General features: G+C 39.7%; 1 protein-coding gene across 18 annotated transcripts in view; it reads right to left on the reverse strand.

Moving 5' to 3' along the window:
• plce1 (phospholipase C, epsilon 1) overlaps positions 1-25,512 on the reverse strand; it is an 88,883-nt gene that overhangs the window by 9,840 nt on the left and 53,531 nt on the right. For 12 of the 18 annotated variants that reach the window (XM_055004800.1, XM_055004801.1, XM_055004797.1 and 9 more), the window contains 32 exons: positions 25,278-25,432; positions 24,769-24,936; positions 20,512-20,657; positions 20,232-20,379; positions 20,038-20,148; positions 19,807-19,916; positions 19,573-19,689; positions 18,029-18,070; positions 17,512-17,640; positions 17,294-17,430; positions 16,682-16,788; positions 16,387-16,511; positions 16,145-16,289; positions 15,463-15,627; positions 15,016-15,130; positions 14,556-14,715; positions 14,327-14,449; positions 13,365-13,501; positions 13,039-13,277; positions 12,786-12,847; positions 12,402-12,567; positions 12,177-12,284; positions 11,633-11,749; positions 10,235-10,393; positions 9,819-9,954; positions 9,552-9,593; positions 6,438-6,556; positions 5,258-5,375; positions 3,530-3,667; positions 2,397-2,687; positions 1,285-1,448; positions 63-324 (listed from right to left, as the gene is read on the reverse strand). In XM_055004800.1, coding sequence (XP_054860775.1) covers positions 63-324; positions 1,285-1,448; positions 2,397-2,687; positions 3,530-3,667; positions 5,258-5,375; positions 6,438-6,556; positions 9,552-9,593; positions 9,819-9,954; positions 10,235-10,393; positions 11,633-11,749; positions 12,177-12,284; positions 12,402-12,567; positions 12,786-12,847; positions 13,039-13,277; positions 13,365-13,501; positions 14,327-14,449; positions 14,556-14,715; positions 15,016-15,130; positions 15,463-15,627; positions 16,145-16,289; positions 16,387-16,511; positions 16,682-16,788; positions 17,294-17,430; positions 17,512-17,640; positions 18,029-18,070; positions 19,573-19,689; positions 19,807-19,916; positions 20,038-20,148; positions 20,232-20,379; positions 20,512-20,657; positions 24,769-24,936; positions 25,278-25,432 — 4,461 coding nt within the window. The remainder of the gene's footprint in view (positions 1-62; positions 325-1,284; positions 1,449-2,396; positions 2,688-3,529; positions 3,668-5,257; positions 5,376-6,437; positions 6,557-9,551; positions 9,594-9,818; positions 9,955-10,234; positions 10,394-11,632; positions 11,750-12,176; positions 12,285-12,401; positions 12,568-12,785; positions 12,848-13,038; positions 13,278-13,364; positions 13,502-14,326; positions 14,450-14,555; positions 14,716-15,015; positions 15,131-15,462; positions 15,628-16,144; positions 16,290-16,386; positions 16,512-16,681; positions 16,789-17,293; positions 17,431-17,511; positions 17,641-18,028; positions 18,071-19,572; positions 19,690-19,806; positions 19,917-20,037; positions 20,149-20,231; positions 20,380-20,511; positions 20,658-24,768; positions 24,937-25,277; positions 25,433-25,512) is intronic. The other 6 variants (XM_055004809.1, XM_055004808.1, XM_055004810.1 and 3 more) reach the window with 4 other exon arrangements.

Here is a 25,512-nt window from a genome sequence, read left to right on the forward strand (position 1 = left end):
TGCAGCCACACCAAATTGCACTAAGTTAGCGCTATGGGAGACTAGTTATCTGGGATTCTTACCTGATTTGAGGGCTTTTAGAGGCAGAGTCCTCTGAGCTGTCGTCTGGGAGCTGTTGTTCTCCACCACGGCAAACCTCAGGAAACACATCTCTTCAAAGTGCACAGTGAACTGAAAGTGCTCGCTCCACATGGGGTTGAGGGTGTTGCGGTGGATGGGTTTGGTACGGAAGTGGCAGCTGTCGATGGGCATGCCGAGAACATCCACCTCGATGCAGGGGCTGCCAGCGCTGTTAGCGGGACAAACATTCTGACCAGAAACAATCTGAGGAGAAAATAAAGACAGTAAATGAATGAGCACCAATATTCACACTATGTTTGAGCAGCGCTTGCAATTGCTCTCTAAATTAAGCTCATCTTTTGCTCGTTTAATGAAAGTAGGCCAGACTTTCCAGCAGAATCTCTGTTTTACCATATATTAGTTTAATTCCCCAGGTTTCCCCTCAAATACACAGAAACAGGCAGGTTTATATGTTTAAGGTCATATGAGATCATTCCTCTGCTTGTTTTATCGCATCGGTGTCAGCGTCTTTCCAAATATTAATACAAACTGGCTTTATTGAGGTTGTTACAGAGCAGCATGATTAACCTACAAACAGTATTTGATTCTACTAATCCAGTTAAATTTACATTTACAAGGATGTAACTTCTCTTTTTTCTCTTGCAGTGACGATTATAGTCAAAATGTACTCAGTGTCAGATCCTCACCCACATTGGTGGATCTAAATGAGTACTTAACACGAGTCTGCATGTTTCAGTCTCTAGTAACAATACAGTCATTGTAGGTAGGCAGGTGCAGAGATTTTAGCTCCCCTTGTCTGGGGGATTGTGGCTAAAATTATTTATAATAACCAAATAATTGCGGTGTCTACGGGGAATTTGAAAGAAAAATAATGCTATCATTTAAATTAATTCTGTTTTGCTCTTTTTAGACAATTGAATTACACTAGAAATACAAGTACAGAAAGATGGAGAGAGAATATAAAACTATAAGTTGTACAGTTAATAGCACTGGCAATATTCTCATCTGTATTATTAATGTGATATCCATGTTTCACTTCTTAAATATCACAGTTAACGAAAATTCCAGTATATTGCGACTCACCAAATTTCCTTTTTTATTTAAATGGGAAAATTTGCGATAGATAGACAGTGAAAATGCAGCGAGAAAACGAACAAGCATGAAGCGGTCATTCTGACTGATCCGTATGACATCCTAACTCACCGTTAGGGAATAAACAGCAGGGCTCATTTTCTCCACATCCCTCTCCATCGGACAGAACTGCTGATAAAGTGGACAGCTACGATCCCACAGCACTGCTGGCTTCAATACGTAGCCGCAGCCACCATTGGCCTCAAACAACGCTGTGTTCAACTGCATGGGCAGGTCTGGGATGAAAAGAAAGAGAAAGAACGCTGAATTAGGAATGCAAAAACGAAAACTTAAACTCACACCAATGCTCTTTGTGAGCTTGACTAAAGGAGGTATTAAAGACGATTATCCAGTTAAGGTATTGTCAGCTGCAGTGACTTTTCACCCACATTTGAGCCGCTTTTTGGCAATTAGTTCAACCAGCTGGAAGGAGTGTCATATATATAAGAGAGTGCATGACATTTCTTCTTGAACACAACTGGGCAAATTTAATTCAAAAGAGAGAAAAATGATTTGAGAAGCAGAGGAAGGCAAAGGAAACACAAAGAGTGAGAGTGGGAGTGAGACAGACCTTAAGAGAGAATAAGAGAGTTGTTTAAATGTGATATGCCTTTTAGAGAAAATAACTTCATCTGTCAGAGAGCAGACAGCAAACACTGACAACAGAGAATTTCTGGGAATGGAAAGGTAGAGAGCAAAGTGAGAAAACAAGAAAACCAGAGGGAGACAAAGACAGAGAGAGAGAGAAAAGAAGAGTTGGAGAAAGACAGGTGAAGAGAAAGTGCTGCAGAATTAAGAAGACATTTAGAGAAATGAAGAAGAAAAACAAGTGGTGGATAATTTCTCTGTGTAAACTGGGCATCAGTGTACATGGGGGAACCTCAAATTTAAGCTTTTCAGTCAATTTTAAGGCTCTGCAAAGTTGGAAAAAGCTAAGATTATCATGCAGAAGAGGCCTAGGGGTTGTTTTCTATTACAACAAAATGGAGGAAAAGGATCACATAGAATGCATTAGGCATTTCAACTTCCTTTTTCACTGGCTACTCTTTGGGACTAAGTGATTTTATTTTAAAAAAAAAAAAAAAAAAGGAAAAAATGGGTAATGCTTGAGTGCCAAATTCCTAAGAAGTACTGTCAAAGTCTCAAGTATTGTATTGTTCCCCATCTCTGCATGTTGTCCGTACCATCAGTTTGATAGTTTAGTGCCACCAGCTGGATTCCATGCAGCCAGAACAGCAGAGGGTTGGGGTTAGTAGAGTCAATCCTGGTGGCCGCTGGATACGTCCTCAGCAGCTGGCACACCGTGTGCTGGATCAGCTTCTGAGAGTAGCGACGACACAGGCGTTTGGCAGCGTTCTCGTTGACTGAAGAGATGTGGTAGCACTTGGGCGTACGGATGATGGCGCTGAGAGACGTGGGGGGGTTGAGGACGGGAGACGTCTGCTGCTCCTCCCAGCTCAGCCGCTCAGAGCCACCTTCAGGGAGGACAGAGAGAGACTTTGAAAGGCACTGACATGTTTTTTGAATCAGTTTTTTACTCGGAGTGACTCGGTCCCACATGAAGACCCTCTTTCTGCCAAAGTTAGAACAGCTCAGAGTATGAAATAGGATTTAGCAGCAACTAAGACCAGTTGGTGACTTTAAAATGAATATTAATACACAACAGCAGTATCTAAATTCATCCTAAACAGGTTCTTTGTTTAATACAAGCAAAAAATTAACAAATGCACCTAAAACAGTGACTTCTTGTAGTGGGGTTAAAACAGTAATGTGCACATTAGTTCCTTTTAGTGTCCTGATTATTGAAAAGATTCGTTCAATGAATTGCTTAGTGGTTGACAAGAGCTCTGACTGTTTAGTCCAACTCACTGAACTGAAACCCAGTGGACAGATGACGCTTGGCTTTGGGAACTAGGAAGTACAAATACATTAAATTCTGTTTACTGAGTTTACTGCATATCAGAAGTGAGCTCTGATTTTAAATGACTTAAAAGTATTTTTAAATGGTCGATAGTTCAGCATCATTCTTGAACTTGCTGAGCCTGATTCTGACTATTGGAGCTGCTGACTCAGGCCTCATGTTCACTGTGTTGTATGTTCAGTGAACATACAACACAGTGCACACTTACTCCAAAGGGACAGAGACCTCAGCTGTACAAAGGAATGAATGGATTACTGAACTGTCAGTTCAGTTCATCCATCAACATTAACATTAATGCAAGAAATTAGCCTAATTTATGACCTGTAAGCCATATTTTACGATTTCCATATGTACGCACACTAACAATTGGCTCAACAACTCCTCGGCCCTGCTCACCTCTCCCAGGAGTTCGGCTTTGAGTCATGACCTCTCCTGTTGTGCTGCAGCGAGAAGGAGCTGTGCCAAATATGGACTTCCTGCTCTTTCCTCGGTCCTTCCCTCGACCGGAGCCGGCTGGAGACAGCGTGGACAGGCCTGGGTTCAAACACATCATCAAGAAGACAGAAGAGAAGAGTCAACAATGCAAAGCATGCAGTCACATTAGTGTCTCTCTCTCCTCTTCTCAATCTACATTTGTCTTTCAAAATTCAGATAGCATTTTCTCTAAATGCAGTCAGTTCATGTCATGAAGAGCAAGTTGGCCCTCCGTCTGTAAGGCGTCACTTCAAGTGCATTTGGCTTCAGCACAACTTGATTTGGTTATTATTAATGGCACTAGTTCCATAATACTGTTGTTTGAAAAAGAAGCCTATTTTCATTCTAGTCTTGAATGTTAGTCTTGTAGATTTTGCTTGAGATCTGAAGGACGACATAGAAAATGGAGGAAAGGTCTTTTTTTATGATAATAAAACTAATGTCATTATCATTTGATTTCTATTATCACAAAAAAGTTTGCATCGAACACATTTAAATGTTAAGAATCTTTTATTTCTCTACTGTTTCTCATTCGGTAAATATTTTCCTGCTTCTTTTTCTAAAAACATTAGAGATGAGAAATATCCCTTATATTTTATGAGCAATTTTTAAGATCATTAAAATTGTTGTACACGAGTTTTTCCAAGTAGCATGTCCTTCTAAAATAACTCCAGACAACACACGACAGCAACCAGTCTGCCTGCAGTCTGAACTGGGCTACTCGCTCTGCTTCGTCTTTCTCAGATCTCAGGTCCTTGGAAAATGTAAACAAATAAAATACCAGTGGAAACACAGGCGGGTTTATAAGGGCAGATGTCCTTTAAAGAAAAGAGGAGACAAACAGAGAAGAGGACACTTGAGGGAGGCAAGAGGTGATAAGAGGTTTGACATTTTAGGACCAACAGAAATATTTGAGATAAGTGGTAGCGAGGAATGAAGATAGATTCCAATAAAGAGGGAATAAGAAATGTTTTATAAGTGTGCAGAAAGGAAAGTCAAACATTCAGACCTGCTGAACTAAAAGCTCTTTCTGTTTTTTTGTGTTAAACCAACAGTTTCATTTTACCTATTTTCATTTTTAGCTTATATCAAAGGAGTAAAATGTGGGTAAAAGTGAAGAGTGACATGTGAGAAAGGTCCTGGGTTCAATCTGAACTAAACTACGCCACCAGGACATCACAAAAACATTTTCTTACTGTACAGTAACTTTACTGTTGTTGTGTTGTTTGGGGAATAACAGCACAATTAAGTAACCATATCTTTCCCATGGGGAGAAGATGATTCATCATCTTAGTGGGTGTCCTGTGTGGGATAGGAATGGAGTGTAACACAGGGGTATTAAATGTCTCACAGAAAAAAAAAATCAAAAACATGGGGAAAGGTTTGACCTCTTAAATATAACATGGGAGTGGATTAGAGTGAGACAAGATATAAAAAAGAGAAATCAAACTGACAGCTTCTCAGAAGTAAAAGAAGAGAGGGAGGAAGGAAGATATTAATGCAGAATAAATCAGACTTTACTGGGAAAAGGAGGAGGGGGGTACAAAAAGAGGAGGCCTGTACAGGAATACAGGGAAATGTCTATTCAGATGAAAAGTAAAAGAAGAGCAAAAAACTGACAGAGAGACAGAAAGATAAAATATTCCCTACCAGGGAATTTCACAGCCTGGCAGTAGATGACAAGGTCAGACAGCTCCTGGGCAATCTGTCGACTCTCTTTCTTGTTCTGAGGAAGGTAAAACTCCTCACCCAGCTCCATGTCAAACACCTACAGGTGTAGATAGACACAGGACATGGAAAACCCTGTTAACACTTTTCTTGCAGAGATAGTGATGTACTGCTGAGGCAGAGACAGAATTTCATGGACAACCAGACAGAAGAAGATGGGATTAAACTTCTTCACATGTTCATATTCAAATTTCATACTCTGACGCCATTAACAAATTCAATCTTCATCATGTATTTGCTTTTTTTCATGTTGAATTCAAAACCCTTCTTTGACGAATATTGACAGAAAATTAATAATTAAATTAAAATAAACAGTAATTATTTCAAACAACAAACACACCCAGTGGCTCCTGCTAGCTATAAAGTGAAGTTCTTATGTTTTCTTTTGTCTTGTTTTCTTTCTTTTTAGAGATTAGGTTAGTTTAACATTCTAAATCCCAAAACCCGCTGGTGGGTATAAAAGGTATGTTATCTTTAAAAAAAAAAAAAGCCAAAACTACATCATTTAAAACAGTAAAAGCAGAAAGAATTGTCAGATTTTCAACCTTTGAACTAATCATGTGTGCTGTGCAATTTGTCAGCATTTCATCAAAATCACTTTATTTTACATGTTTCAGGTTGCCATTTGCCAAAAAAAAATGTTTGCATGAACTAGATTCTGTAAAAAACTAAAAATTCTGCACTTCTGTGCACAACCAAGAAGCTATTAGTGACTCAGCTCCAATAGCCATATAACAAAAATTGAGTTTTTTTGGTTGATCTGGGTCAAACTGCAGAATGTGTTCCCACAGCATAATAGAGCACAAGTCATTAAACTAATTAGAATGCTAAGCAGTAAAATACATATAGTATGTAGTCAGATTGTTTTTTCAGTACTGGAAAATCTTGGGGGCAAAAATGTTGCATATGTTGATCCCAGTTGTTTTCAACATTTGTAAAATCCACAAAGAAATTCAACCTTTGCATTTTCAGTGGTTATGGCATTATAACTGTAATTTGCACAGAAGACATTTTTGTGTTCTCTCTGTTCTAGCCATGGTTGTGCTGTTGCCATAGAGGTGCATGACTTTATATTGCAGTAAAAACTGCTTGAAGTATTTACCTTTCCTTTGCTCTGTACAGTGCTGTCAGCCTTCTTCATCCTCTTGGGCAATTCATCGACAGGTTGCTCCTCCTTTTCTGCTGAGCTCTTCCCCTCTGGCTTGTCGTCCAGGATGTTATCTATGTAGACAAAACAGGATATTACTGAAACAAAATCTGATACCTGAGCTTCAAATTAAACAAACCATAATAACTTGACACAAGGACTACACTGTAATCATATGAGTACATGACACATTCTTAGCATCTGTCTCTGTGACATTGCTTAAAAACTGCATGTCAACATGCAGCCACCATAGTTAGTATAACAGATGAATATCAGTCAGGCAAGTTAACATCCAAACATACCCATGTTTAAGTCCTTCTTTCTCCTTAAGGTCAAAATCTGTTCTAATTCAAGTCATATGAACATCACTCTGTATAAAGTTATATTAAAATCTAAGTATACTAAATGTAATTCCTGCACAGCATCCCTAGTCCATATTCTTATGTAAAATGTCAGCAGGCAAGATTAGATGCAGTATATTTGAAGAAACTGAACTGTCAAGGATCCATAAATAAAAATTATGCAATGGAGTGCTCTTGATTTACTGTACGTTAAATCACCAGTAAGGCATAGATCAGAAAGAATACGTTTAGCAGCTGGGAATCCACTTCCTGTAAAAACAAACTGACTTTGTATTTCAAGTGAGTTTTTCTTGTTACTTTAATAAAGTCAGAGCATTGGCTGTCCAATGAAAATATATGCACATTTTCCCTAGCTTCCACATCCAAACATGGTAGCTGTCACTAGGTTTGAAGCTTCAAGTTCATGATTAACACTTTTCTTTTTTTTTAATGTTGTGATCACACAGGTTGATCTAGTGACTTACATTAGCAAGTTTATAAAAAGGAATAATGAGACAACAAACATGTTCACTAGGTTTTTCATTGTAGAATTTCCACAGAAAGAACTATTCTTTAACTCTACGGTGGTGTAGAATTGTTCATAACAGGACTTTCATTTTGGAACTCTAGCTCCTCTATATGGCATAAATCTCAAACGCAAGGAAGTCTTTGTGCAGGTGGGAACAATTAGAGAACAATTTTGAAAGAAAAACTACAAGCAGTTATCCAGTAAATCCCTGACTACTTGCAGAGCTCATCAGCGTGTTCCCAAGCAAAGACCAACAGAGGCAGCTCCTTGCTAATATTCAAAGCAATGTCTCTCAACTGTAAACAGGAGCAACAGTGGGGAGTTCTTCCCTCTGCTCCCATTCCTCCTACACATTAACCACAGCCAAAACCACAAAAAGAAGCGAATCAGCTTGAAAATGCAGAAGCTTTTTATCACAGAAAACTTGTCTTGATTCTTGACATTTGGAGTCTCCCTCTTTAAAAATGGTTCAGCAACAGAGCTGACCCCCGAATGTCACGCTGTAGACAGCAGTCAGAGAAGTGAGCTGGAACAGAGTGTGACTGGAGGGAGCTACCATTCAACCGGAGATGGTAGCAACTTGGCAGCTTAGTGCTCAAGTGTTTGTATTTGCTCGGCCAGCTGACGTTGAGTAGTAACCGTGCATAGTAAAATGGAGACAGTCAGGGTGGAGTGTGTTTTACTTAGTCTGGATGTCTTGTTTGCCAACTGTTAATATTAGCTGGTTAATATTTCACAACTACAGGTTTCGCACAAGGCACCAGTAGCAAAGCTGAACCAGGCTGCAAGGTTTGGATTAGAGATGTTTAGGAAAGGTCCATGACCGGTAAGTTCTGCCGACAGGGATTAGGAGAGAGCAGTGGTGGGACTGGGTCTGGGACAGGGTAGTTTCCCCTGGTCCGTTGTTTAGCACGGGGGCAACATAGGGCCTGAGAAACCAGATGGCTTTGTTTTGCTTCCCTGATGAGCCTGCCCAGCCGCTGGCGAGGTCACAGACAAATACAGTATATGGAGGGAAGGAGGAAGGGAGGTGATGGCGTTTGTGGGAGAAAGAAAAATCACGCTGACAGTAAATTGTTTAAACCCCGAATGTCCACGGTTTTCTACACACGCATCAGATTTTGATGTCATTCACAATCACAAGGACAATCAGTATCAAGGCAGACAGCACGTTCTCTTCCTGTCCTGACTAAGCACTGCATGTATATTGCAGAGCTTTTTTAAGAAATTATACTTCAAGCTGGTTTCATGGTGAGGCAGATACTCTACCTCACATCACGACTAACACAAAAAACAATGTCAGTTTGCAAGGGATTTAAATTAGATATTATTTTGGATGATGGCTACATAGGCTGTATATTGTTATTACTTAAACTGAAACATGGCAACCTGGGGGGGTTGGTATGCTTGCTATTGCTACAAGTACATAACAACGATAAAACATATATAAATCACAAGTAGCTATTCCTTGTTAGCCATCTAGTCGTGAAAAATATGCACATGATAGCATCTTGATGAGCTTAAAAAAACTGTGTGAATTAGAGCAGCTATAAAGCAGAACATAAGCAGAACTTTTGTAGTGTTGTTAAAACACATGCTGTCTTTTTTATTAGCAACAGTGGTGGGTGAGGGGGGAATCTCTTGCAATAGGAGGCAGAAGTTCAAGCTGTCAGTGTAAGCAGCACATTAATTATTCCTCATTCAAGCAACGCAACTTCCAGAAAATGTTTTACTATCATATACAAGATTAGATAGAATATATGTTTTACTGTGTTCCAGATATTATGCAACAGTACTTTTTTTACTGCTTATTATAATGCAAGATAGTTACAGTGCAGTTGAACAGAATCTCACAAAAAAGCAGAAAGCCAATAGCTTGAATAGTACACAGAAAAACATAGGCATCATTGCGTTGCAAAAATGCAGTTCATAAGCGCTCTTCTTCATGCCAATGTTTCCTCTGTAGAGATTCTGCAGTGGTAGACGGACATTGCAATGAAACTTATGTGAAGGAAACATACAGTTCCATTTAAACCTAACTGCAGGGTCAATATCTGAATGTAGCCAGTGATTTTATTAAGAGGGAAGTTTTTCAAGAACAAAAATGAATGAGTGAAAGAACAGCAGCTGTCACTACACAACAGAAACAGATGGAAATAATGGTTTTCAGAGAGGGCTTCATCAGAGCTGTCAATTTACCTTCAAGGCCATACGAGGCAGTAGAGGCTGCGAGGCCATCAGCTAAGAGGAAAACAAGCAAGATAAAACAGGAAAGGAAAGGAGTGAGAATAGAGTGTCAACGTAAAAAGAGACTCAAGTGTTAAAAAGAAAGGAGACAGAAAAATAGTTCTAAACAGAAACTGACTTAAAGGTGAAAAAAATCTGAATTTATGTTTAAGTTATGTTGTATTTAAACCCTTTTGTGTTAGTGTTTCAAATCACAAAATCCACTGCAGTTCTTCTTACCATCCGATAGAGACTCATAGTCGTAGTCGTACTCGTCTTCTTCTTCTTCCTCTTCCTCGTTGGTATGGTTGTTGGGTGAAGTGACCCCCGGTGACCCGTTGCTTGCCTGGGCCTGCATGTGAGCCAGCTGGTGAGCCTGAGAAAGGATTATAAGAAAGATTATACCTGCATCTGAAGAATGATATATAACTATCCATTAATTGCAAATACACAAGCTCTTACCTATGGACAATCTATAGCGTAGAGGCTATTATTTTCACATCTATTATTGATGTAAAGCAGCACTCTAATGATCAGCAGTGCTAAATATTAAATGTGCTGAAGCTACCTGGAAGGGTCTTCAAAGGATACCTTATATTAAATATAAATTGTGCACATGTTGATACTTGTGAGTTCAGGATGTGCTTCTTCTCCACCTTCTGTTTGAGAATGTCCACCGGCGCCTGATGAGCTTTGAGCTTCTTGTTCTTCAGCAGGATCCTCCCACGCAGCTGCAGCGGTGACGGCAGGTGAGGGTCGTCGCTGAAGTCGCTTTCAAAAAGGAATCGTGTCACAAGACGTTCCCCGAACACCGTCTAGTGAAGAAATATTTGAACAGGACAGACGACTTCAACATAATCCAATACAATGAAATGGCAAATTAACAGAGGGGACTAGGAAAAAAAAGAAGGCTGCAGGAGAATCCTCAGCTTGAGAAAATGAGTGTGCTTTTATCAATGCAAAACAACATTACAAATAAACAAGACCACGGTGATGTAAGTTGGCCTGAGGCACAGAGCTGTCTGAACATAAAAGACTTTTCTTTATCAAGCTACTCAGAAGTCCCATCTCCAGGGAAGATGAAATGCTGGGAAGTTTCGTGAGATGAAAGCATGATGATATTCCATGATGTAGCCGTCGTGCCCAGATATGTGTGGACTTGAGTATACTGTGTAACTTTAAAAAAAAAGAAAAAAGAAAGGGACACTTGTAGCCCGAAGATTAGAAAAGCAAGCTTCTGGCTGGGAAGTCTGCCAGTTTGAATGCCCAGAGCAGCTGAAAAAATGTGGCCAGGGAAAACAAATGAGTGGAACTCTATTCTTGCTCAAAAAGTCACTGCAGAGAGTATCTCCACCTGTTAAACAGTTAACGGTCATTCAATGAAAAATCCATCAGTGAATTCCACTTGACCTCCTCAGAATCAACTGATTTTTTTATGTACAGTAACTTTAGTATATTCAATGGCTCCATGCAACATTTTACCTTCCTACTACGAATTTCAGGCCCTCGAAGTACATAGAAGTAGGATGGATTTTTCATTTTTTAAATTATTTTTCTGGCAGTTTTGAGACCTCAAAATTTCATAAGCAGAGGAGATAGTCATATGGAATATTCAGGAATGAAAAACACATTTCAGCTATATTTAAAAATGCAACCAAATCACTTTTATATTCTTTCCAGGCGTCACAAAGTATAACCAGAATCTTGTTTTGCTCAGCTTTTTCTATAACCAATTTTGAGAATCTTTATTATGGAGTACATCATAGTTTCAATTGCAAAACTAAAGCTATTCTACGTAAGAAAAACCTGCTGATTTGTTGAGGGTCAGGAGGGAACTTGTTCAGATTTGTTGGATTGTATATGAAATGGCGAATGTTTAATTTGACTGAAATTTATTTTCATCTTTTATTAGCTATATTACTAATCATGAATCAGCAAATTAAATACCAATAACACCAGAAATAAGCTGACAACACATAAAAAAATGGATATGCTGACAATTTAAGTCATGTTTGTGTACAAAGTCTAAATTTCAGACAGAGTGGCCGTCATACCTTGAAGATTTCAGCCATCTTGCGTTGCTGTGGGAGGGAGCAGTGGTTCTCTATGGACAGGACGACGGGCATGTCAGAATTGACAAATGCGGCCCGGTTAATTGCCTCCACCACATCCTGAAAGTTCAGGAGAGTGAATAAATTCTCAGAAACAATAGCTACAAATCAAACATGGGAACTCAGTGAAAACTAATACAAATCTGATTTTCAAAAAAAGCACTGAGTCACAGTTTCAGACTAAATACAGGCGTTGGTCTAAAAATCCAATTACATAATACATAATATGATGCTGAAAGATAGCCAGCTGGTGAACTTAAAAAAATTCCAATATGTTTAGTTTTCTGAAACAAAAGAATTCCTGCCTGTATTTGTCGAGATGAATTCATCAGCTGTGTTTGAAGACAGAGCTCTGTTCTTAAAACTTCCGCCAAGACCATTAAATGAAGCATGGGAGCGGTAAGTAATGAGAACTAGTGACTGACTGTTGCTTTGCTGACAATGGACATCTCCTTTATGAATTAAATTATTCATGTGCATTTCGAACCTTGAAGGGTATCTTAGTGGTGAGAGTGTGTCCGTGGTAAATAACCGGCATTCCGTCATCTCCATCCCAACAGTCCAACTCGACACTCCTGCAGCCCTGTAGCAACACCTGAGTAACCAGACATTCACAAACAACTGTCAGCTTTCTACGAATATGAGTTAAGGATAAAATATTCTGAGCATACAGGGTAAAGAAACACACAAAAAAATATTTGTGTTAACCCACTTGACTGTAAAGCTCAACAGAGGACTCTCCTTTGAGCTGGTGCCCAGTAAGATAGGTGTTATGAGAAGACTCGATGTAGTAGTAGGACAGAGGGTACTGCAGCTCCTCTGGATTCATCTGGGATTCCTCGTTACGAGAAGCAAAGTTCTCCTTGTCCATCAGGAACCTGGAACAGACAATTTTATGGTCAAGTAGCAATACATGATGACAGACTAAAATGATCAAACAATCACCAAAGTGTTAATCAAAATGTCATACTGTACAAACATACCATGCAGAAACATAAAGTTGCTTATTTTTCACAGTTGTGTGATACGGTATGGCATATAGTTGTCTATATGGGTGATTTTTATGTATTTTGCAATATTTAAAGTTCCGCTATACCTTGCAAAACCTTCAAATGACATCCAACCCATTTGTTTCATGGATGATGAGGGTTCAAATTTCTGCAAGAGAAATCAAATAATTAACATTATTGATCAGACGGCCCCTTACTTTTGTTACATCTCTGGTTTCACTTGTATTCTATTAATGCAGATGCAATGAAATTCTGAATTTGTTAAATTCACACATCTCCCACTATCCATCTACTTCAATGTCATCCTTGCATTTATTCACTCATTTCTCCAGACATTACCTGTATAATGCTGAGGATCTCATCATAGCTCAGGTGCTCCCTCTGACAGTTGACTAAAAAGTCATTGAGCTGAGGAATAGCTAATCCCAGAACCCCTAACGATGCGTTTTCAACCCCTGTTCCATTGGTCACAATGCTGGCAGCTGCAATAGCATCTGAAATCTGCTTCTGGTTGTCAGACATCTGCTGCCTCGTCCGGATAAACAGGCCAAGATCTGAACCGTTTCGGGTTAATAAGTCTGCAGAGGAGAGGAACAGATTAAGAGTAAGGGAGAAAAAGTGCTTGTGAGCATGATTTTCATTGCTGTAACTATCTGTTCTTTTACCAAGGTCTGGCTGGAGCCCTGTGTCTTTGTCATCTATCCTGAGGTTGGTATAAAGAGGAGGGGATTCTGGACTTGAGCGACTGCAGGGGACAGCAAAGGTGTCAAACAGCTCTTTCAGGTCTTTCCTGCTTCGGATACTGTTGAGAAAAAACAATCCCAGAAGTTAGTTCAATTTCAGTCACCTTAGAACGACCAGCAGATAATGTTAGGACAAGCGTCTGTATGCAGATAAAGTTACTAGAATACAAACACTTTGAGAATGTGAGAAAATTAGGCAGACTGTGCATTGAATGGATTCTTTTAATTGTTGATGACGAACTGATGCAAGAGTCTGAAGAGTCGTTCGAGCATTAGATTCAAAATCAAAACTGTAAAAAGTGTTAATAAAAAATCTAATGTAATAGATTTCAGCTACTAACTTTACGTATTAATGGAGGATTGCCGATACACTGGTTTACTGAAGAGGTTAAATTTTTCCTTCATGTCTGTAACTGTGTTAGAGCATAATTCCAAATGAGACTGTTGGGCAGCAGATGAGAGGACACACCACAATCTAAGAAATGTAGGAGGACTGGTATGAGGATAATCCTTTGTGTCCATTCATTTGACACGGAAAAATTTAACACAAGCTAAATATTATACAGACAAGAATGCTTGGAAAATGTCCAAGGCATGAAAACCTCAAAAGGCTGAATTCGTTTTATCGCACTGTCGTTAGCAGCGATTGATAAGAACACCACAGTTACATAACAAGAAGGAGTGAGATGGCAAAAATGCTGAACAAAAAAATGTACAATACACATATATCAATGCTTCAGGCCACATTGATTATTGAAGTATTTCATATAAGTACAAAAATGTGTTTGATCCAGTTTGGCGAAACAGAATAATTCAAATGCTAAGTACTTTGAATTAAGCCAGCAACATATGTCAAAAAAGGCAGATCTCATCTAATAATTTACCTGAATGACTTGAAAAGCTCGACAAACTCAATGAAGCTCATTGTGCTGTCAGAAATCATGAGATTCTGGAAGCCTTTGAAGCAGCCTTTACCTCGACCATGCCACGATCTGCTGCTCCAAGCACTGCAGCACAAAAAGAAAAGGGAAAATATATTAACTCCAATGAATTAAAAGACAGTTTTAGATATCTGTGAGGTCAAATCACACCTCCGCTGCTTTTTTCACATACCCTGGCTGAGACTTGGCAGTTCCTGAAAGGATGGGAGAAGATTGTGGACGTGACTGGTTGGATCCTACCATGCTGGATGAAGAGGAGGAGGAGGAGGAAGAAGCCAGCAATCCAGAGCCCTTGCTGGATGAGAGGGAGAATGGTCCAGGGAAACTGTCTTCTGTGGCGGCAAAGGGGGACAAGAGTAAATAAGCATCACACAGACAGAAGGCACAACACAACAGGAAATAATAAGATAGTGATGTCCCATGAAGATTGTTTAATTCTTTAATTTAGGTATTGTGTAGTTTTTTTGGAGTACTAAAATATAACACCTTTCCAAGACAGTCCAAATTAATCGATCTGGCCGGGTAACTTCTGCATTATGCATGAGTTTAATATTTAGCTAAATCCTCACTTGGCATACATCTACATATTTTTGATGCTATCTGTGAATATAAATGGCTCCATGAAAGGTCACCTGGATCTTCTTGGTCGATGCTGTCAGACTCTGGTCCGTTCCGACATAATCCTTCCTTACAGCTTCGAGTTTTCCTGGAAACCATCTCGTCATCAGTGGCATCTCCACTGTCTCCCTGTGTCAGGTGTACAAACACAGATGGTAACAATGAGTAACTATTCAGTAATACGGACAACACCTGTGTGAGCAGAACATGTACTGTTCGAAAAACTGTAGAAAACAGTGGCATTTGTAAGGGCCCTTAGCCTTTCACACTAATGGCATAATAATAGAAATGAAGTGTGCTGTTGAAGATAACAATGAAACAGACTGGCCTAAATCATCTGCAGATCAGCTCTTTGGACACTTCCGCTTTACTTGTTCACCCACATTTTATTAGTAACCTCAGCTACATGTGACCATCAAAGGCACTACAGACACAGAAGCAGAACTTGTATATTTACTGACCCTGACAAGAACTTTCTTCTTCTTTTTGGACTTATCATTGATGCCCAGAGGGCTGTTTTTCTGGGTGCCAGGTTTCTCCACACCACCTGTACCCATGTTCCACCTCCGCCCACCAAAAAGCTCAATGGCCTGGGCTAGCGTAGGGCCTTCATACCTGCCATCCTCCTGCAAGAGATGAACACACAGACATAGAGGATTACAGGGACAGGAAGATGCGTTAAAATACGTTTAGCTCAAGACAATCTTCACCCTTTCCTTTAAGTTAAACATAACATCCTCCTTTCATCTATCACCTTTTTTCATATAATTTTTATGTTCTGAATCCATATTTAACGATTTTATAAAATACTAATGTTATTATTTAAAACCACATAATCCTCACTTTTGTCCAGCAACATAAGCTAAGGAAAAATAGGCGAAGAAGAAGAACAGTTAGATTGATTTAAGTTGACTTTAGGAGCAAGCTCACTGGGGCTTTCAGATTTAAAGAGCAATAAAGAACCTTTTATTGTGATGGATAATGCATAGCCATGCAGCTTTAAAGAATGTATAATGCTGAAAATACACCTATAGTGCTTGGCTTTCACTTTATCAAACATTCCCTTTGGTGGTCAATTGAAATTCATACATTATTAATTCAGACATTGATTGAATAGAGTCATGTGTGCACAAGCAAGTTTACCTGATACAAGCTGACATACTGCTTTCTCAGCCACTGTAACCTTTGGTCAGGAAACTTCTTCAATTTCCTGGTTGCATTCACCAACTCTGACAGGCCCTTGTGAAGCATTTGTGCCGTGTAATTGGGGGCCACAAAGTGCAGGAGTCTAATGGTGAAAGAACGCTTAAAATATTTAGTAAACAGCAAGATGTGTTTGCAGAGTACCAGCACTGCAATGCATAAGTGAATTTCATGGTACTTGCCTGTTATCCGTGGTACTGACACCATAGAGGAGACTCAGACCATTCTCCTCCACTGTCATCTGGCACAGCTTGTTTTGCAAACATACAGCATGGACATCGACTCCCTGATGACCCAGAAACACTGCCTGCACATTCAAATAAACACAATGTTATGAGAACATGTCAAGCCATGACTGCCAGACTTTATTCAAGTGTAAAACAAGATGCTAATCTAGCAAAATCAAATCACTTCACAATATTCAAGGGCTTAAAATTCAGTCTGGACATCAAAACAATACTTCTTTTCACAACAAACCTTCACCACTGATAGGTCCAGCAGGCCTTCTGCAAGTCCTGCTACTACAGTCTGTCCTAATCCCAGTGGCTGCTCTGTAGGGGACGCTCCTCCACTTTGAGGTTTACCTGCCATGAATCAACCCATTTATATGTTTGAAATGTAATAAAGGCAGAGGAAATTTAGAAACTCATGCACGGATGCACACATTTGCAACTAGTTTAAATAGTGCGTGTTATGAAAGACATGGGGCAAACACATGTACAGTACTGTATGTTTAAGACATAATAATGCTGAAGGATATATAATTTTTCATATCATGAATGCCTGTTCAGCATTTGTTTAAAGAGTAATAATGTGAGAGGAAATGGGGCTTGTCTGCATGGCAGATAAAAATATTCATTATGTTTAAAGTACAGTGAAGACAAAAAGAAAATGTTCTCTACAATATGGAGAAAAATCTCACAAGCCATGTGAATAATCCTTAGAGAGAATAACAATAAACTGACTCACCGGCGAGAAATCCTATATATTATAAAACATACTGAGTAACACAAACTGTATACAATAAGGCTATATGAAAAATCAAATAATTAGACAAGCAGACTTGTTGAAATGAGAAAAATGATGTACCCCAGGTGAGTGTAGTGTTGTCAGGCTGTAGTCGCAGCAGACAGCGAGCTGTCAGGTGACTGTCCTGGTCGTAATGAATGACTGTAGCCCCCTGCAGCAGAAACTGGTGAACATCTGGTTGAAGTGACAACACATACCTAGAAAAAGAAGAAAAAGATTGTTGCGAGTCTGTTGAAGTGCAGCGGCTGTGTGTGTTTGTAAGTGTGAGTGTTTCCTACCAGGGAACGAGCTCCGTGCCATGGCAAAAAGCTCGGTGTGTCTCCTCAGTCCCCTGAAACTCCACCTCTTTCACGATTGGCTCAAGCGACAGGTCACCCTCCGAATCGGACAAGTCCCCAACCATGAATCTGAAGATGTTCCAAGAGCAGACGGAAAGAAAGTTTAAAAGACACAACTTAGTATCTGGATTTCAAGATGATGTCAAAATTTAGTTTGATGATTTCCATGGAAATCTGCAAATGCATGTTTCAACATTTAATTTCAACTACTGCAGAAAACATTGTAAGTCTGATATTTTTAACATGTCCAAGCAAACCTTATCTAAAGTAAGATAAACAGCAAAAATGCACACTGTCCTGAGTGCGTCAGTTGACCAAGCAAAAACAAAAAGGGCCATGCATCTGTTATTGCTCATTCCCTCATTAAACAACCTTTTATTCAAATGGAAACTTAAACTATGTTGATGTTAGCAAACACTGTTCAAACTCCTGTTACTCTTATTGTACAACCACTTACAAAACACGGTTTGTGTCTGGCGCTGTCCTAAATGAATGGGAACTAGAATGGGAGAAGGAAACAAAGAACGACGAGAGGAAATGTAAGAAGAATAAAAGAGGACACATGACGGTTTTGACAGTCTGAGGTGAGCAAAAGAGATGCCAGTGGAAACGAAATCCAGAACACAGGAAAAGAAATACTAAACCTCTCTGAGTTAGGTGATATTTATCTGCATCCCTGTCCAGATAGATGAACAGCTGGCCAAAATTAAGTTGAGCTGTTATCCGGAGCGCTAACATGCAACAATATGTCAGAGTCAGAGCAAATGGTCTAAAAACACAGAAGATAATCCAGGTTTCCTTAATACAAATGTCATAGATCAATTTTTTACGTTGTCAAATTGTCAACTTGTGTTTTTAGCAACCTGTCACCAGTGTGCTGACACATAGCAGAACTCTGTTCTTTCACGTCCTGGCAGGAAACTAACTTGTTATCTTTTTATGTGAGCATACCTTAATCGCAATAAAATCTGCAAATGTGCTCCTTTACAAACATGTTATCTGTGGCTGGTGTTTATGAAAGAAAACTGTATTTTGAATGCTCCTAAATGCAAAATATTGTTGCATTCTACCACCTACGTTGAGTATATCGGAGGACAAAATCTGTATTTGTATCACAATGAATGAATTTGGTATTTAATTAGGAAGATCTTTGTCATTAAAAACTGCAAGCATACAGTGGCAAAACAAATCAGAGAGTCAGATAAGTTTTAGACTTTTGTGCATCATTCTTTAGCAGTCAAGTTTGTTTCACAAGAGATTTCAGCAGTTGTACATCTACAAATTCAACTTTGCAGGCATCGTGTTTTTATGCAGAAGTAAGTGATTACTCATGGCAATTACTCACAACATGGAAGAATTCGTAGTTCTGATAATAACCAGAATATGACAATTCTACTTTAACGAGGAGTTCATCAAAGAGGTTTTATGTGACTTACTCTAAAGATGCCAGTAAAGTGATAGCATGCGTTATATCAATACAAACCGAGACAGTGATAGGTATGTGTTGTTGCTAACTTTTAAGCACCATAGAACATGTAAAACAACATGAAATCAACCATAGAAGTTACATGAAAAGTCACACTGGAAAAAAATAGCTAACACTGTCATGTTTTAACATTAAACCAAACACAAGATTGAAGAAGTAAACCTCAGTAAAGAAAAAGTGAAAACAACTCTAATATGCAATCAAATCCTGTGCTGATTTGATTGCACTGTACTGGATCAGGTGCTACGAATCACTACATACTCCTTTATATGCTACTTAATGTTAAAAGCCTGGTTATAACTTGCACACATCCATTACATAACATTAAAATACAGAAACCGCCTTTTGGCTAGATGGGCTCACACCCCCAAGACACAAAATACTCCCTATACAAACATCATGGAACAAGACACAAGTTTTCAATGAAATCTATGTTTTCAGTTAAGAACTGGACTCTATATAAATACAATATAAATGAGAAATAGTGCAAAAATGGGGACAAAAAAGGAACTAACTGATTGCGGCAGCGGTCCCTGAAGGAGTTGTTTCTGGATGTGGGGGATGGGCCAGTAGAAGAAGGACTGGTGGATGACTCATCAGGATCTTCTGCCTCCAAACTGCGATTACAAGATCTGAGGAGCAGGAAGAGGAAAAGTCAGACAGACAAAGAGCAAAACATTAGAGAGGACTGTGCCAAACACTTCATAGTCTTTACTTTCTGAAAACATGCTTTGAAGGATGCAGTGTACCTGATAATCTGAAGGATGTTGCTGACAGTGGCTTCTTTCTCCGGGACATGCAGTCCGTCTGGGCCTGACCGCAACATGAAATTGTGCTGACCGCTGTAGTCGGACACAAACTGGAGAAAGATCAGACAAAACAGAGTGAGATAGATTAACATGGTATCTGATTCTTCATGTTTGGGTCAGTTGTATCAGATGTGTGTAGAATTTGTGCATGCTCAGAGGCGTTTGCTGTACCTCTATTGAGTCCTCTGTGTTATCTGGAGGTGGTTTGAGGCTGATGATGCTTGCTGTGCCATCCAACGCATCACTTAGCTCCTTAAGAAAAACTCCACAGAACGGCACAACCTATAGTGTATGGAGAGAGGAGAAGAAAATAAATTATACTGTAGCCAATCAATCAAAGATGCTCTAAGTAAACAGAAACCCACCTTGCATCCTGGGATATTGAGTGCTCTGGTCACAACCTTCTTGTACTCAGAGGAAGACTCGTGCTGAGCCATGGCATCCTTTAAACTTCTCATGGTCTCGATGTCTGACTGGTCCATAAACTGCCACATTTTCAGCACCTTCCGGGACCTTAAAGACAAAGAAAAAAACAAAAAGTCAGCTATTTCTTAACAAATCCAAAAAAAATACATAAATGACTCATGTACACAATATCTGTACATATAATATGTGAGCATATTTAAGTTCTGTGTTTCTTAAAACCTGAGTCCAGCCAGGAACTCCATGACACCGTTGTAGTTCCCCATGTTCCAACAGCATTTAGCGACATGGACCAGATAGGAGAAAACTTCCCTCTTCTCCTCCATGGACCCTGCTGTCAGGATCAGCCACGTCACCCATGAACTCACCTGCATGATCAGAAGTTCATAGATAATAATATTAGTTACTTTCACACCCAAACTGAGTGTTCTTGCTTCTCTGCTAGGTTTGTCACCCAAAACCCAGGAGAGTAAAGACAATTTTCTGTGAAATAGTGACAAGCTGTGCCTTGTGAAAGGCCATATTATAAAAATCTACTTAATTTTCTGAATAACCTGTTTATTAAAGTTAAGTTTATACAAGTTTTCAATATTCAAAGTGAACATATTTTGAGAAAACTATGAAAGAGCCTTATGTTGGACGAATTAATTCATATACTCTGGTAGAGGCATAATGTGCTGCACATTTACGCAATAGCTGTGGACATTTCTGATAACAGGTGATGTGTCAACCACAGGATGACTGTAAGTGTGTTAGTGTGTTATTACAGGGCTGTTACTAGGTGTGTAAATAAAAACCAGGGAACCTGAGACAGCATTCGCAACCATCTTATGGTCAGCTGAAATGCTTTATTGTGAATGCCTAATGAATTCTGGTCTGGAGACCTGTGTCTAAAGTATGCAAAGGAGTGTGCCTGCTGACCACACACTGAGATCAACACACACACGCACGCACGCACGCACGCACGCACGCACGCACGCACGCACGCACGCACGCACGCACGCACGCACGCACACACACACACACACACACACACACACACACACACACACACACACACACACACACACACACAAGAAAGAAAGAAGAGATCAGATGTCTATCAGCTGTGCGCTCTGTCTGTGCACCGACTACCCAAAAGACACGGTGGCAGAACCAGATATGTATCAGGGTCAGCTTCCCTTCACATTCTTGGCAGAGAAGCAGAGAAACACACAAACCCCCCATACAGGAAAAGCCCAGATTTCAGTCTGGCTGCTTCTTAGCTCTCTGGTGTTTTTGTCTCTATGCATTAGAGCCTCATGAATGTATCAGCACAAACATAAAAACACACCTAAACTCCTTCACCCCCTTGCAGGTGGTAAAAACATCCCCCCTGGCCCAGAGATCTATTACTGGGTTATGTAAGGACTTGTAAAGCCCACCACAATCTGACTTCACAGGAACTAAATAAAGCCACATATACACACACGCACGCACACACACACACACAGATTCTAAAATATGTAACATAGTTTCACATGTACTATTGTTTCCATTCTGGCACTGTCTGACAGAGAACTGGTAAAATGTGACTTTTTTCCCATGTCACCACTGACCTCAAGCACATGCATAATGCATTCAACCAAACCTCATGTTTAGAATACCAACTTTTTAACATTCAGCATTTATAAAACCATGAATACTCATATGTGAACCCAGGGCACAGACACGAGTGGTGCATTATTGCTATATAGTGGTTCGGAAGCCTACTACTCCATTTAATGCAGTAGATTAGATTTCCATGTTTTTTTTTTTGTCTTTTTTGTGTCTGCCTCTACTTTTACTGTCAATTAAAGGAAAAAATCTTCCCCCAAAACTTGAATATCATCATACAGAAATATAATACTCAATTCTCAATGGATTTCTTTCTTGGAACACGCTCATTGAGTATTTTCAGTCATTTTATCATAACAAATTGCACATCTAGGTGTTTTTTTTTTTTAACAGGATCACTGTGTTTAACTTTTTTTAATACACTGATTTTATTCTAAAGTCTTGTCTCACTTGTCAAAATTGTCATACAGATCAGATACAATGCCTCAGTTCCACAGAATCTCCCCCAGAGTTTTCAAAAAAGCAGCGTTACTACATCAATGATGCAGGAGCTTGTAGTAGATCGTACTGTATATGGCTTACTGACTGAAACCCTGCTGCCCAATAGTCTCTTATCTGTTACTCCCCTGCTCTGTGTGTGTCAGGATGTTCGTGTCACGCATGCAAGTCTTGTATCAGTCGGTTCTAGCGTTATGACATAATGCAAAGCATGTCAGCATTGGGTTTGAATTACAATCACCATCTAAACCATTCTGACTGTCTGCAAAGTGGCTTTTGGAAGTGCCACAGGTCAAGGGATTGCTCTGAGTTGGCATCTCTTCTGATATTCCAGATAGCAGAAGTGAGTCCACAGTGTTGTGTGTGACAGATAATAGACAGGATATGAGCAGATGCTATATATAGAGTTAAAATGTAATGGCACAGAAGAATGGCAAAGAGCAAAGAAGAGATGAAGAAAGAGTAGAACAGACTAAAAGTATGTAAAAAGTGTCCTCAGACAACAGCCTCCCTTACATGCATAGCTCATGTCTTATCAATAGCAGTTTGATAAAAGTTCAAACACACACAGACACACAAACACACACTCTGAACTGGAGCTGGGTACAAGATGATCTCCCCTTTGATGTTTGTATATGTGTCCATCTGTCCGTCCTTCTGTCTGCCTGTCTCCATCTGTGTGTGTGTGTGTGTGTGTGTGTTATTATTTGAACTATGAGGGTCAGTTTCTCCTTGATACAAGAATTACATAACGGAGGTTGACGGAGAACTATTACAAACTCAACGCATGAGCACATACTGCTCCTGTCAACGCTAAACACTTCGGACAGACATGAAGAGGCCCAAACTGCTCACCATTCCCTGCCTCCCGATTTTCTCTTTCCCTGGCTATCCTTTTTCACTGCATAGTGCTTCACTCCCATACATGGCTTGAAAATGAACAGGATCGAAACGATTAGATGCTTCTGATTTAGAATTACAAAGTCTTGTCTCTAAAGCTAATAAATGACTATCTGAAAACAGGATGGTCCTGTTTAATCCCAATATTACCCCTCTTATCTTACCATTTTAGTAATTATCCGTTTTTTAGGCATAGCTTGTTTTCAGGCATGCATTTAACAGTTATTTTATTTTCCAACAAGATATGTTTAATGTCAAACCCAAACATGTCCAGTTTACTAAAAACTAAAAACACAACATTAAAAAATGGAATATAAAAGCTGGAATCCATGATTTCTTTTGCCATTTTAAATTATTTGATTGCCAAAATAGTTGCTAGAATAGATCTGCTTAATTTGGACATTAACTAATAATTTCTGCTTAAATTATGACCGTGCTAATGAAGGTTTGTTGAAACTGTCAAATCATAAATGCAAAAATTAATGTATTATATGCTCTATGTGGCAAGTGTCTGTTAAAGAAGTATTGAAAATGCATCCTTTAGGACATTTCTTTGGTAAATGTTTGACACTGTACAACGTTGTTAAGAAAAATCTCAGGGAATGTTATGCAAACTGTGGCATACAGTCTAGAGTGTCACGACTTGAAGCCACTCCAAGGTCTCATCAGTGTCTTCAGGGGAGAATCACTGTTGTCATTTGACTCTTGTTTCATTGTGCCCATATATGGCTACGGTGCACATTCGGAAAACTATTTTTCGTGTCTCTCCTCTCACCGACTTAAATGAAAACCAGCTGATGTGAAAGGCATGCAACTTAAAGATGACATCACCATCCCCGATCAATCTCGCTCCCTCCAACACTTTCTCTTTCTCCGCGGTACAGTGTTAGGATTGTTTATTCTCCAAGTCACTCACCGTGAAAGACACAAGGCTCGGGAGTAGAACTTTAGCTAACTCTCACCAGCATGAGTGAGTGTGTTTGTGGACATAGAGCATGCGCTTCAGTCATAAGCTGATAAGTCTGGGCAAATGCAACAGGGCAAAACCAGCCTGAGGAAAACACAATTACCGGCCGGCTATTCCTTTCAACCTTTCACATTAATGTCAAACTGCACAACCTGCATTCTCACTGCCTCTTCATGGAGAGTCACTAAAGGGCACTCACCACATCCGAGTGCAGTTTTTTATTCAATACCTTCTCAATAGCTGACAAGTGATATCTTTGAGGTATGAAATATATCACCAAAAGGTCGTGTTTAAAAGCTTCTCAAGCCATTCAGGAGTCATACCATTTGCTGATTGGTATCACCAGTTCTCAAGTGACTGAATCAAGTAGAAAACCCTGAGGTTTGGAGATATAAACTGACTGCGACCATCAAATTTGAAACCGATCTTATCGACTTCAGAAGGTCATACCAAAAAAAAAAAAAAAAGAGCTAAAGCACGTACTACTGCAGCCTCACACACATTGGCAGATGCCTCACCTCATTGAACCGGGCCACCAGGTCCTCCACAGCGTTGCTTCTCTGAGCACTCTGAGTAGGCATGGTGGGCGCTGACAGCGAGGCCTTGAGGTTTGGGTGACGTTTAGCTTGACACTCGGGACTGCCTAAGTCACGAGTAAGGAAGCAGAGGTAGTCCAAGGGGAAGACCTGCAGCGAGACACAGTCTTACTACACCACCTTCTAAAGTGGATTAGTGAGCATAGACTGGCATTAGAGCTATAATAGAAACAATCTTGTCTTCTGCTATTCTCCACATTCTTTCGCATTCATCTTGCAAGAACCATTTCATCTAACGTCCTTGCAATAAAATACTGCTCTATAACTTCATCAAAATGTATTACTGAGCATACATTTTTCTGCTTGTGTTAAGAAAAACCTTCAAATGTCAAGTTTTTTAAAATTCAAATCACCAGTTGACAGCATAAGGAAGTTTTTTTTTTTTTTTTTTTAAAAACTCCAGTACGTATACTCTATAGAATCTTTCCTACCTGCTGGTAAAGCTGCTGCTCTTGCTCAGTGAGGATGCAGGCGATCTCCTCAGGGAACTGAACAAGGTGGCGCACCTCTGCCAGCTCCTTACTGATCCCACTGACACTGGGAGGAAGAGAGCTGCTGCTGGTCATGCTGTTGGCCAGCTGACGCTCTGGAGGAACAGATAAAGAAGGTAGGAGAGACAAGATAATGAACTTGAAGCTATTTGTTCAGGTGACATTTACATCCCAC

This window comes from Amphiprion ocellaris, chromosome 18 (genome assembly GCF_022539595.1).
Source record: "Amphiprion ocellaris isolate individual 3 ecotype Okinawa chromosome 18, ASM2253959v1, whole genome shotgun sequence".
Taxonomy (NCBI): Eukaryota; Metazoa; Chordata; class Actinopteri; family Pomacentridae; genus Amphiprion; species Amphiprion ocellaris.